We start from the raw sequence: 16176 nt of genomic DNA on the forward strand, positions 1-16176 counted from the left end.
CCTCACATGCCATGGCAATGACTATTTGTCACGAGAAACACGCCAACCTCACGTTTACGTCTATTCATATGGACCGTTGTGTATTTTTATCTACATATAACTCACCCCAACAGTTGTTTCCCATTCTGTCTTTTTACCCGCCAGCCCCACCGGGAACCTGCACTCGCATGTCAGGATCATGCCCGCGAGCCAGGATCGCGATGAGTCTCCCATACGGATTAGTGACCGCCTATACGAATTGTGTCGGTCGTCCGAGAGCGTCTCATCCCTCGTAGCCAATGACCCGTCTCTAGCCCCCGGTGACGCGTGGAAAAGGCTATACGGCGACTACGACGGCATCCGTGGCCGAGACATCAGCAATATCGGGAGGAGGCCCATCAGCGACAAAGAGCTGCGGAGGGCCCGGGAGTGCGGGCGGTGGGGTCCGCAGGAGCCCAGCGATCTATTTCTCAGGGTCGGTCACCGCGAGCCCCTAGACCCCAAGACAGTTTCGTCGGGACGCGAGGAGCTAACGTCGTGGGCGAGAATCAGATTTACCATGACGCGCTGTGCATGCTAGACGATGATCTTGCCGGCGGCACGGTGAGCCCCCCGTTGATGGGCACCTGCGGAACCGTACCATTAACTATCTTCTCCGTGTAAGTGCGACAATGACTACTATACACATATCCTGCACTTGTCCGCGCCCGCGCCATCCTCTCTATGTACCGCGCCCATGCACAAGTCCTGTCTAACTGCCCACCGGCTCTCTAGCATCCCCGACATTGTGAGGCACATGTCGAACCTGATCGTACGGGCGGAGAAGGAGGTGTTTCTCGTGACGAATTACTGGGCGAATGGGGTTGCGGCTCGATATATCGCGAACGCGCTGCGGGAGCTGTCGCGGCGGGTGGGGCACCGGGAGGGCCCACGGGTCGTGGTCAAGATCCTCTACGACCGTGGGAGCGTGCGGCAGCTCCTCGAGCCGCACCTCGTCGTTTCCGAGGACGAGTTCGCGGGGGAAGCGGTGGGGCTACCGACACGGCGCGAAATCGAGCACATCGACCTCGCCGTCGCCAACTACCACCAGCCGCTGCTCGGCACCGCCCATGCCAAGTACATGGTCGTCGACCGCCGCGTCGCCGTTATTCAAAGTAACAACATCCAGGACTCTGACAACATCGAGATGATGGTTCAGGTCGAGGGTCCCGCTGTCGACACACTCTACGACATGGCCCTGCTCACCTGGCACCGCATCCTCGACCCGCCACTGCCGATGCGCAATTCCTCTGCCACTGCTGCGTACGAAAGTGGGGATAGGGGGAGTTTCGGTAAGAGCCACGCGGACATATTCGGTCCCGGAGGCACAATTAAGGGGTACCCGGTGGTTGTTGACCCGGCTTATATGCCAACTGAGAACTACGACCTGGCCGCGATCCATCCGCGGAACGAGACGAGCGGAGAAGAAGAGGCGGTCCGTTCCAGGAGACCCGCGACGGGAGCCACAGTCCCTTCGAGCTACGGTGACGTTGATGGGCACGTAGCCGCAAAATCTCAGGAAGACGTAGCAGATCTCACCCACATCGAAACGGAAGACGCCGCGGCCACCGCCGACGCGCTTCCAGAACACACTGCTGACGACCCGCACTACGACGCGACGCTTGCGGGCGAGATCCAGCGCGTGCAAGCGTCGCTGCTGCCGCGGCGGGGCGAAACGCAGCAGGAGGTGCTGACGCGGCACCTCAACCACACAGTGAACGTGGGGTTCTCGCCGCCGGCGCCGGCCCCTCGAGCCACCCCCCTCTCGGCCAAGGACGCGATGACGCCGTACATACCACACGCCCCGCACGCGCCATTCCCGATGGCACTCGTATGTCGGCCGCCAAACGGGGCCCCGGGGGGCCGGGGTCCGGCGAGCGCCGCGGTGAAGAACCCCCAGGATGCGGCGTGGCTGGCGGCGGTACGGCGCGCACGCGAGAGCGTGCTCGTGCAGACGCCGACGCTTAACGCGGGTCCGCTGATCGAGGCCCTAGCCGAGGCGTGCGAGAGGGGCGTCGATGTTTACTGCTACGTGTGTCTCGGGTACAATGACGCGGTAAGTTCGTGTCTCGGAGATACTGCCGTGCTCGGCGCCCGGTCCTTCTCCCCCGTCCCGTCCTCCTTCCTCTCCCTCGTCATCGTCCCGGGGGGCCTCCGCTCGGCGGCGCGTGCGTAGGGGGACGCCAAGGCCAGCCAGCAAAGACCGCTAGGTAGCTAGCTAACCACCCCCCCCCCCCTTCGCGCAGGGCGAACTGCTCCCCTTCCAGGGCGGCCACAACGAGGGCGTCGCGCACCGGCTGCACACGTCTCCCGAGCTCCTCTCGTCGCCGGCCGCGAAGGCGCGCCTGCACTGGCACTGGTACGTCGCGGCGGACCAGACGGCGCCGCTGCCGGCCACCTCGATCTTCCCGGCGCCCGGGTCGCCGTCGCACCCCGCGCCGTACCGCCGCCGCAGCTGCCACGTCAAGCTGCTCGTCGTCGACTCGCAGGTCGCCGTCGTCGGCAGCGGCAACCAGGACGCCCAGAGCTGGTACCACAGCCAGGAGGCGAACCTGCTGCTCGACTTCGCGCCTCGCCCTCGCGCGCCGCTCTCCCGTCCTCCTTCTCCTTCTTCCCCTTCTTCTTCTTCTGCCGCCTCCGGGCCCCCGCCGTCGGGTGACGGCGGCCAGCAGCCGGCGGAGGCGCGAGGAGGCGCGCACGAAGACGACCCGGGAGCGCTCTCGCCCGCCGCGACCGTGTGCAGGGCCTGGATCGACGCGGCGGTCCGCCGCGCCCAGAACACGGCGCGGTGCGGCGCCGTCGACCCGCAGGACGGGGTGTGGAGGGCGCCGGCCCGAAGTGGCGGTAGCGGCGGTAGCGACGGCGGGCAAGAAGGAGGCGGGGCGGAGGAGGAACGGAGGGAGGCTTCCGGCGCCACCGGCGTCGACCCAGGGAGGTTCAGCTGGGCCAGGGGGATCATGGGCGCGGTGAGGAGGGTTAGGGGGGAAGGGGGGTTTTGATCCCAGGTTCTAGGAGGAGCGGGCGAGCTTGCTTGGGGTGTCGGTGCTGCTGTATATAAGCCCCCATACCTCTAATTACTATGAGTAGGTCTGGGTTTGGGGTTTAATGTTCTTACTTGATTTGTGATTCAGTCTATGTACCTATGCGACTCCTACACTCACCATAGAGCAGGTGTCTAATCTGCATGGATAGAATTACCCTCTTTTAGTTAGTAATAGTACTTTCTACCAACGTTTAACTTCAGGAGGAAATTTTTTTTTTCGGAAAAAAAATCTCAATGTCCACGAAAATCTCACAACAGAAAGTGTATAGGTAGGTGTACCTTAGGGGGGGGGAAGGGGGACAGGTTAAGAAACAGCTGCTTGGCCGTTCTGAGGACCTTGTGGATGGATGCATCCTGCCACTGCTACTTTACACTCTCTATGAAAGCCCGCCCTCGATTGGCCGGGTTAGCCTCTACAAGATTCAGTTGGGAGAGCGTCAGACCGAGGCCAACACTCCAGGAACCTTGACATCTGAAGGTCGCGCGACTCACAGCAGCATTCTTATTTTGGTCGCCTTCTCCTCCTTCTCCTCCTTCTCCTGTGGTACCTAGGGCTCCATCTTACAGTGCCACACCCCTCTCCCTCCCCTCACACTCTTCACACTTATCGTAGGCCCAGTACAAGCCACGGCGCACTTCCCTTCTTCTCATCTCTCCTTTTTTTTCCCAGATACCATCGGACACTTTTAAGCAAGTATCCACGTTACGCATTGCACGGAGACAAAACCTGACGATGGGTTGGCTAGGCACTATGAGGAAACAAGCAGACAATCCTTCCCGAAGGGACAGAGGCAGAGAGAGAGAGAGAGAGAGAGAATAAAAATGTTACCCAACTGCGTGAGTAGAGGCAAGACAATGCGATCGGCAAGGGCCTGACCGGCCAATACCTACCAACACCATGCATGTCATGCCCCATGACGACGGCAGCATCGTTCATCATCATCACTTGCATGAATTTTATATTGCCTCACCCGCCGGCGGCTACCTCACCCCGGAGACCTAGACAGCCGCTGCTGCAACGTAAAGTGCAGCGGGTCCAGGCAGTTAGCCCCAACCAGGCCGGGTTGCCGATAGTTGCCAGACCGGTGGGAGGTACCTAGGCGGCAGATAGGTACCTACGGTGGGCACCTCAGATCCAGAAAGTATTCCACTGCCCGTTTTGTATTCCTCGGGTTGTAAGTCCAGGTATGTAAGTACAAGAATATGTGCACATGCCTTATACACACCATCCCTCCCCGGTTGCTGAGGTAGGTAGGTACCTACTCCACCGTAGACAGTTGCTGAATGACAGATTCAGAAGTAAGCAGCATGGCAGATATATAGAGACCCACCTATATATATAGGTAGGTATGTATAGATATATATAGATACCTAGATATGGCCATCAATACAACTTCAAGGGAAAGGGTACATATATGTATATACCTGCGTCACAAAGAAAATCTGTAGGTACACGACTGTGTGCACTTCTTAGAGGTATAGGCTTCATATATGGTTACCTCCCTTTGCAAAGATATATATAATATATATATGTATGTATGTATGTATGTGTGTATGTATGTATGTATATACGATACCTACAATTTCCTCATACCGCGGTAATCCTACTACATGCATTGGCTACCCACCCCTGCCTACCTGCCTGTGTGCCGTGTGTACAGAAAAAAAAAAAAGATGCATCCGTAACTCCCAAACCCATACTTTTATAGAATCAACGATGCCAGTGAACCATGCCGCAGTGACAGTCAGGGGGGAAGGGGGCGCGACTAGAGCTGCGATTCAACCCCATTCTGCTATCACATAGGCCGAGAATATCTCTCCGGCAGAGACTGGAACAGCGAGATGCGCGCTTCCTCAACCGCGAAGAGAATGGCTGCTCTCCAGAGGGAGGAGGGAGGAGGTGCAGCAAACCGTCCCTCCGTCCGTCACATCGCGTCCGCACCTCTCCCGGCCCCGGCCCCGGCCCCAGTATACCCGTTGACCCATCGGAAGACCTGCCGGTGCCACTCGAGCTCGTTCTCGGGCTCGCGCAGCTGTTGTCCCTCGTCGGGGAAGGCGAGGAACCGCGACGGCGTGCCGAGCGCCTGCAGCGCGTGGAACGTCGCGAGCCCGTCCGTCGCCGGCCGCCGGAACCCGCGCCCGCCGTGCACCACCAGCGCCGGCGTCCGCCACTGGCGCACCAGCTCTGCCCGCCCGGGGTTGAACCGCTCGAGCCCGGCTTCGTTGCGCCACAGCAGCGGCGGCGGCGGCGACGCCCTTCCCCTTTCCTCGCCGCCGAAGTCGCCCCTTCCACTGCCCGCTCCGCGCAGGTCGCCCTGCAGCAGCGACGTCGGCAGGTCGAAGATGCCGTCCTGGCAGACTATCGCCTTGAACTGCGCTCAAGTTAGCGCTGATGCCGAGGAGGCGAGGTGAGTGGACGGATATGTAAGAAGAGGAAACGCGAAGTCGAGGACGTGGGGGGCAGAGAACTTTTCAGTTAGAAACTTACGCGGCGGCCCAGCGAGTGACCCTGGATCCAGTTCATCATGTAGCCGCCGTAACCGCCGCCGGCGATGACCGCGTTTTCGACGTCGACCGTAGGCACGTGCTTGAGGTAGTCCATGCACTTAACCAGGTCCTCGTATGGTCGACCGCCCCAGTTGTCTCGTACCGCTACCGACACGATGTGAGCTAGCTGACCGTAAACGGGTAAAAGCACCTGTCCGGTTTACCCGCTCTCCCACGTACCTGCTGTGAATTGCTGGCCGTAGCCCGTGCTGCCGGTGATGTTGGGAGCCACGACGACGTAGCCCTGCTCAGCCCAGAGCACCGGATTCCACTATGGGTGAGAGATTCCTTGTGAGCTAGGCCCAAAGTTGCGGCCGGTAGCCGGATGTGCTGGTAGAGGAACCTACCCTTGTGCTCCATTGGTCATCCCAGGCGCCGTTGGGGCCCCCGTGCACGAGGACGGCCAGGGGATACTTCTTTTCCGCGTCAAATTGGCGGGGCCGTATCATCCACGCGTGGACGCAGTAATCGCCGGCCCCGTCGAAGTAAATTTCGGAGACCTGCTTGGGCGAAAGGCCAAGCTTGGCGCCATTCCTGGTGGCCGCTGATACGACCACGCGGTCGTGAGTTCCGCCGACCTCGAGGATGTGGTAGAGAGAGCTTTCCACTAGACTGGAGCTGGTGACGAGAAGCCACTTGTTGTTGCCCTGGCTGAGGGGGTAGTAGGCGGTCACCGAACCGTTGCACAACAGTGTTTCGGGGTAGGCATTCGGCTGCAAGTCGACCTTGTACAGTCCGACCCTCCCGCACTCTTCGGCGGTGATGTATAGAAAATGGCCGTTCGGGGAGAACTCGAACCCGCTGGGAGTTAGCGGCCATATCTTTCCAGTAATCATGTCAAACACGCTGATGGCTTTCGGGGAGCTGAGGAGGTGGACGTATATCTTGGTCTCCTCGATGACCATCTTTGGACTCCGCAAAAACGCGATCATCGAACCATCGGGGCTGAACCGAGGGTGGAAACTCGACCCGAGGAGGTATTCGCTCTGGACGCTAACTCTTTGGGGGCCCTGGACGCTGGCTGTAGAAAACGAAGCTAGAGGAAGGTGATATATATCGCTAACACCGGATAGTAACGGGTCCGCAACATCGGGGTCACCGGCTGCAAAGACAATTCCGCCTTGAGATATATCGTAGTCGTCTCTCGGGTCTCCAGGTTCGTACACGTTCACGGGCGCTTCGAGGGTCGTGTTGGCGAGGGCATTGTGTAGAGATCCAGCGATCCTCCATCCGTCTTCCCCTTTCACCAGGGTGGAGTAGAAGATCGCGTACTTCTGGGGGTTGGTGTAAGTGTCCCACTGAGTATGGCGCCGTGTCAGTCACCGTCGCCTCTACTCGGGTATCACGAACCCACAATATCGAGAGACTAAGAGGGGAGGGGGGGGGAGGGGGGAGGAAAGAGAAATCCACCAATGCGATGTCAATTCTCTACCTACCTCCTGCACACGATAGCTATCGTATACCTTCGCAGTATGAGCCGGCTTGTTGGACTCGCTATTGAACAGATGGCCGTCGGCAGCCGCGAGGCCGACCACGGCGAAGGCGACAGAGCCGTCCCGGAGGTACTTTACCTTGAGGCTCTGAACGGGGGCGGGAATGTGGCCGACGAGGTGGGGTACGGCGGGGAACTGGCCGGCGTCGATGGTGATGATCCATGTGAACCCAGCTCCGCCCTTTTTCAGGAGGACGACGGTGTTGGAGCCGTCACCGAGCCAGGCGGCGTCGCGTGCCGTGCTGTCGTCGAAGAGCCGGCGCGACCGTCCGGTAGCGATGTCGATGACTCGGATCTCGTCGAGGGTCTCTCCGCCGATCGTGTGCGTCGAGGACGTGTACAGGGCGAGCGTGCCGTCATGGTTAGGGACGGCGGGACTCCGCCGAGGCGCCGAGACGAGAGCCTCGGGTGTGAACTTCTCAACGATCATGGTGGGAACGGGCAGGATCGACGTCGGAGTCTTTCTCAATTCTGCTTGTCTTTTGTTTTTCTTTTCTCCTTTGGGTATGGTAAATACAGTACAAGATAGACAGGTATAGCTAGGTATGTGCTCTGATAGGTATATATAGATGCGTAGGTATACGGGATGTTTCCAGTTATCGCAGCTGGTGTAGACGCGAATGCGTTGTCATTAGGACTTTGTGCCGCCACGCATAGGGCGAATAGGATGACGCGGCAACTCTCGTAGAGCCAGGGGGGAGGGACAGTTATAGTCGTGCCATTGGGTCTCGGCTCCCCAGAAAACGGCAGCCTGATGGAGAGGAGAGAATCTGGACTGTGCCGAATTTTTTTCTCTTCGTTCTCGAACGGCGTGCCCACTTGCTCGATTGACCGGGCGGTGAATCAGATGGGTCAGATACCTGCATCAGGCACGCATGCGCCTAGAGAACATATTTGTCTATCGAACTAGCTCTCCACCTGAATGAACGAATGCCTACCAAGGCCTTCCCTATAACCGAAGACAGTTATGCAAGTACCGAGGTTGCGTATGGCAAGGTCTCCTTAAATTGACAGCTTCGTAGCCATCGGGATGGGACAATATTGCGTTGGGCATATCGGTTTAGGCCATCGTATCCTCCTGGATGCCCAGATAGGATAGTGAGATTATCTGCTACGTGTTGTGGTGCCCGGAGATCCAGTCAGGCGGGAAGCGGAAGATCGACGGGGACGACAGCGTGCATCTCCGAGTCCACAGTGGAGGGGAAAGGTTTGGGCTTGGAGTAGGTACAACACGATGCTGTTGGGCCTCCGGTTTTGCACCTCCACACTACTAGCATAAGTTGATAATATACACTGGATGTATAGCTATATATAGGTACTTATGTGCTATGATGCAAGAGGTAGATAACCCCCATTTACACGGGGTCAGCCCTAAAATCGGGGCAATCCTAAGCTTGCGCACCTACCTACCTAGGTACCTAACCACACCCAATCCCCTGGAACCAGGGTTTACAACTAGCCCTCGAATATAGATAGAGGTACCCTACTTAAGTACCTACCAGGTAGGTAGCTCCCTACCGGTACACCCAATGAACTCTCAGGTACCTACTGATATTATACTCCCGAGGAAGAAAGAACCCAGCTACGCTATAGGTCCGTCCACCAAAGCTTACAAAAGTCAAGATCGCTCTACATGCTATAAGACAAAAAAGAGACCAAAAAGACCAAAAAGAAAAGTAGTTGGCGCGGCGAGGACACGATTGCCATACGCTCATAATATCTTGTGCTACGCCCATATCTCTGTATCTACGCTTTCTTTCTTTCTTTCTTTCTTTCTTTCTTTCTTTCTTTCAGTGGCTCATTCACAGGCTGTACAACATGGGAGAACGCCATCCCAACAGCCCCCAGGGCGCTATTCTCTCACTCCTCTATATCGCGCTCTCTCTCCTGCTCTCCTTCTTCCTGCCTCCAAATCTCCCGATTGGCAGGCTTCCAGAGTCCCGGTGACGTATTACCCGCAACTTGTCGCTTCTTCTCTTCCCCGGTCCGTCGTTCGAGGTAGTGGCATAGTGTCGCTACTAGAGGTTACCGTCAGTCGGTCGGCCGGTCTAAGTCGAGGGAGAGAAGCCTGGGTTCGCGGTACATGATAGCAAAAGTCGCTAGGGCTTCGTCCTTAGACTGATGTGGTTCCTCTTGGTACTACTACCCTCACAGTCAGCCTCGTAAATCCCGCCCGGTCCCGAGCGAGGTCGCTAGTGGTAGGGATGCTTCCATCGGAGCAACCCCACCAGCGCCGGCGATGGAATGCGAAGAACCTACGTCTGCGGCTCGGCGCCGATTTGGGGAGCGCTGCCTGCGCCGCGTCTGCGGTTGCGCCGCTTATATCCGTCATTGACAGGTTGGTCCGCCGAGGTGTGATGTTCGGCTTGTCCAATGTTTTCTCTCCCGTGACTTTGGCTAAACCTGTTGCCGATAAATGGCAAAAAAGGTCGATAATGGAAAATGCCTCTGGCCGCAGCACCCTGGGCTCAAGCCTCCGGTCCTCGCTGCGCACTCTGCTCTCTCGGCCGCACACACTGCTCTTCTCGAAGCCTGTCGGCCTCATCTTCGCGCTGTATGGGGGCACGTACCTGACGGCGAACGCTCTGGACACCGCCACGTCCACCCTGCACGACCGGCCCGCGACACACGTCACCTCCGGCACCGCTAAGTTCGTCGCCTCATCTGTCGCAAATGTTGGGCTCTGCATCTACAAGGATCAAGTCTACGTGCGGATGTTCGGGCCCAGCGGCCCCCCGCGTCCCGTACCCCTTCCCAGCTACTTACTCTTCGCTCTACGCGACTGCCTCACCATATTCTCCTCCTTTAACGTGCCCCCGATGCTCGGTCCGGCTCTAACCAGACACATGAGCGTCGAGTTTCGGAGCCGCATCAACGGCACTACTGTCGCACAGTTCGTCGCGCCCGCTGCCATACAGCTACTATCGACCCCGGTGCATTTGCTAGGGCTCGACTTGTACAACCGGCCGAGCAAGGTCGCCAACATCACCTGGATCGATCGGTGGACCCAGGTCCGCAAGAATTGGGCGATCAGTGCCGCTGCTAGGATATGCAGGATGATTCCGGCGTTTGGGTTAGGTGGTACGATCAATGGAAAAGTGCGAAAGAATATTATGGAGACGCTCGCTTGAGGCAAATCGATTCGTGGTGTTTGGCTGTAGTTCATATGCTGTTTTATGTGATGCGGTTATGGAAACGGGGTTATACCTACGATTTGCGCGGGTCGTCACCGCGACGGCCCTTCTCTCGGCGAGACGCCCGAAATTTACGGTTACGCAAGGTGCCCGATTCAGAGCAACAGTCTCAGACGAATTCGAAGGCTGGAGTTGGCGAATTCTGCTTTAATAGATCAGCCAAATTTTAGTAGTAAGCAGGGTATGCGTCACGAAACAGGAAATATCACTTTCTATTATGCTCTAAAGAAGGCCAACCGCGTTCAAAGCCTCGACAATTTTGTCTGCGTCAGTGGGCGGCCGTCGTCGATTTCGGTATTCCCCTGTATCGATGTAGTTTTCCCAAAACTTGAGTCCTTCTATGCCTTCCTCGCGGCAGAGAGCGCCCCTCTCTTCTGCCATTTCGAGTTCTTCTTCCGCGACGCCGATGCTCCATCCAAATCGCTCGGCAGCATCCTGTGCCGTCACGCCACGTCCAAATTCTTGCCAGTCCCACGACACTTCTCTATCCGGAGGGATGTCATGTAAATCGCGAAGCCAGGCCAGCAAGGCTTTGATTGTAGTCCCATCTGTTCGATCACGACTCTGGACCACCATCACGCCACTCTTGAATGTGCGTAGTCGTACTGGTAGTTTCAGTTTGCCCCATAGGCGAGCGGCCTTCTCGAAATCGTTAGGACTAACGAGTTCAACACCCCCGCGAGCGCGGTTAAACATAGCCCACAGATCGACTAAGCTGATGATACCGCCAGCTTTCCTGAGCACGCCTCTCGCGTCGTCGGTCAGGAACTCCGCCAGGTTTCTAGATAGTTCGGATAAATAAAGGCTCTCTGATCCCGAGCTGCTTCCGCCGCCGACGATGTCCTTCGTGGTCACAAGTCCCAGCTGGCTCGCAGACTCGGCAAGCAAGGCATTGGCTTCGGAAGTCGCCTTCTCAGAGCCGCCGTTCACTTGTCGTGAGAAGGACTCTGCAAGCGCTACGATTTCTTTAGCCGATGCCATCAGAGCCTCTAGATCCTCGAAAGCGCTCCCGATCACCAGTTCGTTATTTTTACGTCGATCGAGGCCCATCTGCTCTAGCCCTGCGATTCCGGCTGTCTTTTTTCTCACCGAACCTGATCCCGGCTTCAATAGCGAGTCTCTTCGAGGGTCGTCGGCGCCTGCCTTAATTTTGGGTACCGGGGGCGCTTCTTGTAACAGCCATTTACGTTGGGTCATGGAGCTCTTGAGTCGCTCGTAGAATATCTTCTCGCCTCCGTTCCTGAACGAAACCTTGACACTTTCAGGGTTCTCTAAGCCTGCAACATTGGCGAGATTGAGCATGGGTCCCGGGGAGTCCGTCCGTGGCTCGCTCTGCGCCACTTGGATGGGGACATCATGGGATATAAGGGGCGCACCGCAAATCTCGCAGGAGAGGAGAGAGGGGTGATTGAGAAAGGTGCAGCGCGGGCATTGGAATCCGTCAGTGCTTGTTGAGCCAGTGCCTAGTCCCGCGGTTGCAGAGCCCGTTTCTAGACCGTCAGACCCTAGACCTAGACTCTGCACCTGAGAAGGAACTAGAAACGGTGACTGAGGTGTAGACCCGGAGGCGGCTACCTGTCTACTCGCGACGTTCGATATAGCAGCCTTTAGCACATGAGTCAATTCCGGCCTGATGCCGCACGCCAGGCATGAAGGCAACGGCGTGTGCGCATTGGCGGTCGTGGGGTCAAAATTGGATGGAACGGGGTTCGGGAAACTACATATTGTACAGATCCATGTCGCTAAACCGGCCTGTGCCGAGCTGGCGGATGAGGACCGGAATGCCGAATCGGGCTTCGACAAGGGAGACGCGCCGTTGGTACGAGAGACGGTTGAAGTCGCGGCGGCCGCTCTAGACTGAAGCGATCCCCGTTTAGCAGGCTTGGGGATGAGGGTTACTTTCGCCGACGACTTCAGAAACCCTGCCTATGGAGGTCTTAGCAGACAAGGTTATAGCTTTTATCAGGGCCTGGGCCATACGTAGAATTCATATCTCTCTACATCTTTCAGGTCTAGGGCGACGGAATGCTTTCGAGGCTCCTGCTTGTCAACGTAGCATATTCGATGCGAGGTCAGGTAGACCTGTCCATTCTGCTGGTTTGGTAATTTGTATTTCCTGGCAACGCGATCACGGTCAGCAATTCGTAACAACTTGCTGAGCCTCCGACGAGCAGAATCAGGCAATACGTCGGGAGAGATCGCATCCCAGTAGGCGCGCACTCACCCCTCATAGAGGCCCACGTTGTCCTGGACAAAGAGAAGCACTTCGTCGGGAAGATAGGATGGCCTGAGGGCGGTTGTAAGGTCGATTTGTTTTAAAAACATTCGTCATATCGGTCGGTTTGGAGGATGGGCATAAACCTGCAAGTCAAGCTGACCTGGAACCTATCGCTGTCGGACGTGATAAAGAGATATTTTATGATGGGTCGTCAAGATGTTGTTGGATGAATGCAGGCTGAGATCATGGGAGGATTTAGTAGCCAGGGCTGATGGGTTGGAAGCCTCGTGACCACTCTCACTACACATAACCTTCGGGGGTACCTAGGCGGGTAAATTATATGGTGCAGTACCTAAGGTATCCACACGGAATGTGTCCAGGAGAGGTACCTACCTGATACTTCACCTAAGAGTATAATGCATCTGTCTCAAGTACTCATAATTGTTCATAAATGTCACTCGTGAACATTCAATTTATGTAAGAGGTACTACTAGTGTAAATGAAGTCAAGTTCCATGGGAATACACTGCTCTGATTGGCTCGTGGTAGGTACCTCGCACATCGGTGTACCCAAGTACCGAAACCGATCTCTGTAAAGGGTTTAGCGTAGCCACATCATAGCCACTCAAATACTCACATAACCCCCCGGAACTGCAGCTGACCGCTGATTGTCCCCCGTCTTCTTCTATCGCTGCTTCTACCTAACCATTTTTCTCCCTCTTCCCCATCTCCATCCCACAACTCACACAAAACAACCTGAATATTGCGCCGACAACGTCGTCATATTCTCCCCCTTCTCTCGAACCAACCCCATCCTTTCTTGTCTTCGTTCATCTCGAACCCTCAAATCTTCCTTCTCCCTTCCAACGCCACCTTTGGTACTGCTAACCTTCGAGCCCATTACGTTTTGATCCGCCCTGCACTCGACTGTGTGTGCCTCCCATGATCCCCGTCCACAGCATGTCGTGGGCAGAATCGGCTTCACCCAGCCTGCAGGCCCCATCCTACACGTATCCTTCAACTATGAGTGAGCATTTCCCTCTCTATCACCTCTGACCTACACTCCTGTCATACCCAACGTAGCATGATGCTAACCTCGCCTCTCTCCCTGATTTAGGTCCCGCATACACCCCAGTCTCAGTTCGTCAGGGCTTCGGCCAGGCGTACACACCTCAGTCTGATTATTACGCCTCGTCTACTAATTCTTTCAATTCACCAACGATGGCGCCGTCTTCATCAGACCAACAGCCCCAACAGCAGAAGTTTGATTGGCCGGATTCCGTACGCAGTTATGTGCAGCGTTCATTCCAGAGCTCCAACGTCGACCCGAGTGTGTCCGATACCGAGATAAAGGCCAAACTGAAGGAGACTATTAGATATACCCAGGACTGCGGGACCATGTACACCACCGATTGGGACAACATGCCACTCCCCCAGGTGATGATTAAGACCCAACGCCGGCAAGAGTTGATGCAATCAGCAGCAGCACCACCCACCGTAGCAGAATCTGACAGGCCCACCACCGTCTCGGCAAGTAGCAATCCTAAGAAGCGCAAATCGTCGGATCTCAGCGGTCCGGAACCGCTTGGTACTACCACGGTACCGTGGCGCAGCGGCAAGACTCTGGAAGACCGTATCACGAAGCCCTCGAACACCATGGATAGTCCTCTAGCGGCCAAAAGTAAGTTTCAGAAGAATGCCGAGAAGCGCCTGCGTCGTGGTGATGGCGGTTACCAGTCCACATACCGATCCCCCAGTCCGCCGCTCCCTACGGGTCCCATTGTCGGGCTTAATGAAAACTTGGAGAAGCGATACTTGCGCTTGACAGCGGCTCCTAAGCCCAGTGATGTTCGACCTGAGCATGTCCTGCACAAGACATTGGATCTCCTGAAGAAGAAATGGCGAAAGGACGGCAATTACAACTACATTTGCGACCAGTTCAAGTCGTTGCGCCAGGACCTAACCGTGCAGCGCATCAAGAATGAGTTTACCGTTTCCGTCTATGAAATCCACGCTAGAATCGCCCTAGAGAAAGGCGATCTCGGTGAGTATAATCAGTGCCAGACGCAGCTACGTGCCCTCTACAGGGCAGGAGTGAAGGGCAATGCTATTGAATTTAAGGCGTATCGTATACTGTACTTCATCCACACCGCAAACCGGACGGCGTTGAACGACGCCATCGCAGATCTAACGGCAGCAGAGAAAGAAGAGATACCCATCAAGCACGCCTTGAGTGTGCGTTCGGCACTGGCTCTAGGCAACTACCACAAGTTCTTCCAGCTCTACCTCGATGTCCCCAACATGGGCGCATATCTGATAGACATGTTTGTCAAGCGTGAACGACTCGCTGCCCTCGCGAACATGTGCAAGGCGTAAGTACAACATCTAACCCCTATTGAGCAACAGACGGCTGACACAAATGTGACAACAGATTTAAGCCAGATCTGAAGCTGCGTTATATCAGTGAGGAGCTTGGGTTCGAGTCCGATACTGAGGCCGCGCAGTTCATCATCGACCACGCCGGTCATGACATGCTTCAGGAGCGACCGGACCATGTTATCTTCCTGACCGGAAAAGCCGGCCAGCTGTTCGAGGAAGCTAGAGCTGAGGCGTTCCGGAGGGTCGACCTCAAAGGCCAGATTTGACCTATCTCTCGTTACCTTTTACCTCCTACCTTACCCCTCGTTACTTTTGTCTCTCCCGAGCCGACATCCTTGCTCTTTCGCCTCTCCGTAACTGCCCTAGCCGCCGCCAGTCATCGCATCTGTATAGTTCTCTGTAGACCCTCCCCCTCTCAATATCGCGGCGAGACATCACTCGTTGAACTTGACATGTCGGATGACGTGGATGGCTCCGGGCACCAAAGCTCTGTCCTGCCCAGGTTTTAACCTGTGGCACGACCGTCGCGCCTCTCTCCCTCCTCCGACAACCATATGGCCTATGGTACCAGTTTGACGGATATCCTACATTGACCTCAAACTACAGGAACTAGTTACGACTTGGATAGGCGGGGTCTGGGGCTACCGAGTGCCGGGACACGTTGCGTCTTTTTTGTTTCTTTTTGATGGCGTTCAGCTTGGGGACAGGGTAGAGAACGTCAGGCTTCACGGGACCTTGGCCATGATCAGCAACGATCGTGAGGTTCCATGAAAATGGAAGGAGTTTTGCGTTTCTGGACCGAGTGGCCTGGTTATTTTGCCGATACCCCGATATGATGGATGCTAATGATTTGCCTTTTCTACCACGTGGTCTCTTGGGGGGAGGCGGTCGTATGGGAAGTGGTGCAAAACAAAAACACGAGGAGGAAAACTTGTAGTTATGAGTTAGTTGAGCTATAGACAGGAGAGATACTCTAGCCGAGGCAACAATACTAGCTAGCTTGGCCGGGGTCTAATCCATACTTGATTCAAACAGAAATTCCCGTTCCTACTATAATTACCTATATAGCTAGGTGACTTTAAGAAAAGCCTGTCTTCTTCTATCTTATGTGGAACATCGTTCTACCATCCATGATTCCTTTGGCGTATTCGCACCCAACACATCCAGATATTATGTAGGTATGTGGCACGCCTAGGGTATAGGTATATAAGATATCTCACGCACGATCTATTAGATCTGCACAATTTTCTCGCACTCTAGCCAGGAAGCACGGGCTCGCTACCTAA

General features: G+C 56.0%; 5 protein-coding genes across 5 annotated transcripts; 3 read left to right on the plus strand and 2 right to left on the minus strand.

Moving 5' to 3' along the window:
• Positions 1-178: 178 nt before the first annotated feature.
• GGS23DRAFT_602946 (uncharacterized protein) lies at positions 179-3017 on the plus strand (the record flags this gene model as incomplete). The annotated part of the gene is made up of 4 exons (XM_051519404.1): positions 179-454; positions 532-638; positions 754-2074; positions 2265-3017. The coding sequence occupies 4 exons, from the start codon at positions 179-181 to the stop codon at positions 3015-3017; spliced, it is 2457 nt and encodes an 818-aa protein (XP_051375399.1).
• A 1969-nt stretch (positions 3018-4986) lies between these two features.
• GGS23DRAFT_602947 (prolyl oligopeptidase) lies at positions 4987-7530 on the minus strand (the record flags this gene model as incomplete). The annotated part of the gene is made up of 5 exons (XM_051519405.1): positions 4987-5433; positions 5550-5713; positions 5789-5879; positions 5956-6906; positions 7045-7530. 5 exons carry the CDS (start codon positions 7528-7530, stop codon positions 4987-4989), a joined length of 2139 nt encoding a protein of 712 aa, XP_051375400.1.
• A 1540-nt stretch (positions 7531-9070) lies between these two features.
• GGS23DRAFT_283471 (uncharacterized protein) lies at positions 9071-10374 on the plus strand. Its single transcript, XM_051512571.1, has 2 exons — positions 9071-9438; positions 9529-10374. Exons 1-2 carry the CDS (start codon positions 9305-9307, stop codon positions 10229-10231), a joined length of 837 nt encoding a protein of 278 aa, XP_051375401.1. The 5' UTR covers positions 9071-9304; the 3' UTR covers positions 10232-10374.
• On the minus strand, positions 10355-12619 carry GGS23DRAFT_615259 (Vps36-domain-containing protein; the record flags this gene model as incomplete). Its single annotated transcript, XM_051520708.1, has 3 exons — positions 10355-12220; positions 12275-12410; positions 12519-12619. 3 exons carry the CDS (start codon positions 12617-12619, stop codon positions 10517-10519), a joined length of 1941 nt encoding a protein of 646 aa, XP_051375402.1. The 3' UTR covers positions 10355-10516.
• Positions 12620-13362: 743 nt separating this feature from the next.
• On the plus strand, positions 13363-15671 carry GGS23DRAFT_283488 (SAC3/GANP/Nin1/mts3/eIF-3 p25 family-domain-containing protein). Its single transcript, XM_051512572.1, has 3 exons — positions 13363-13538; positions 13629-14883; positions 14943-15671. Exons 1-3 carry the CDS (start codon positions 13454-13456, stop codon positions 15154-15156), a joined length of 1554 nt encoding a protein of 517 aa, XP_051375403.1. The 5' UTR covers positions 13363-13453; the 3' UTR covers positions 15157-15671.
• Positions 15672-16176: the final 505 nt, after the last annotated feature.

This window comes from Durotheca rogersii, assembly GCF_024521655.1.
Source record: "Durotheca rogersii strain YMJ 92031201 chromosome Unknown GGS23scaffold_3, whole genome shotgun sequence".
NCBI classification, from domain to species: Eukaryota; Fungi; Ascomycota; class Sordariomycetes; order Xylariales; family Xylariaceae; genus Durotheca; species Durotheca rogersii.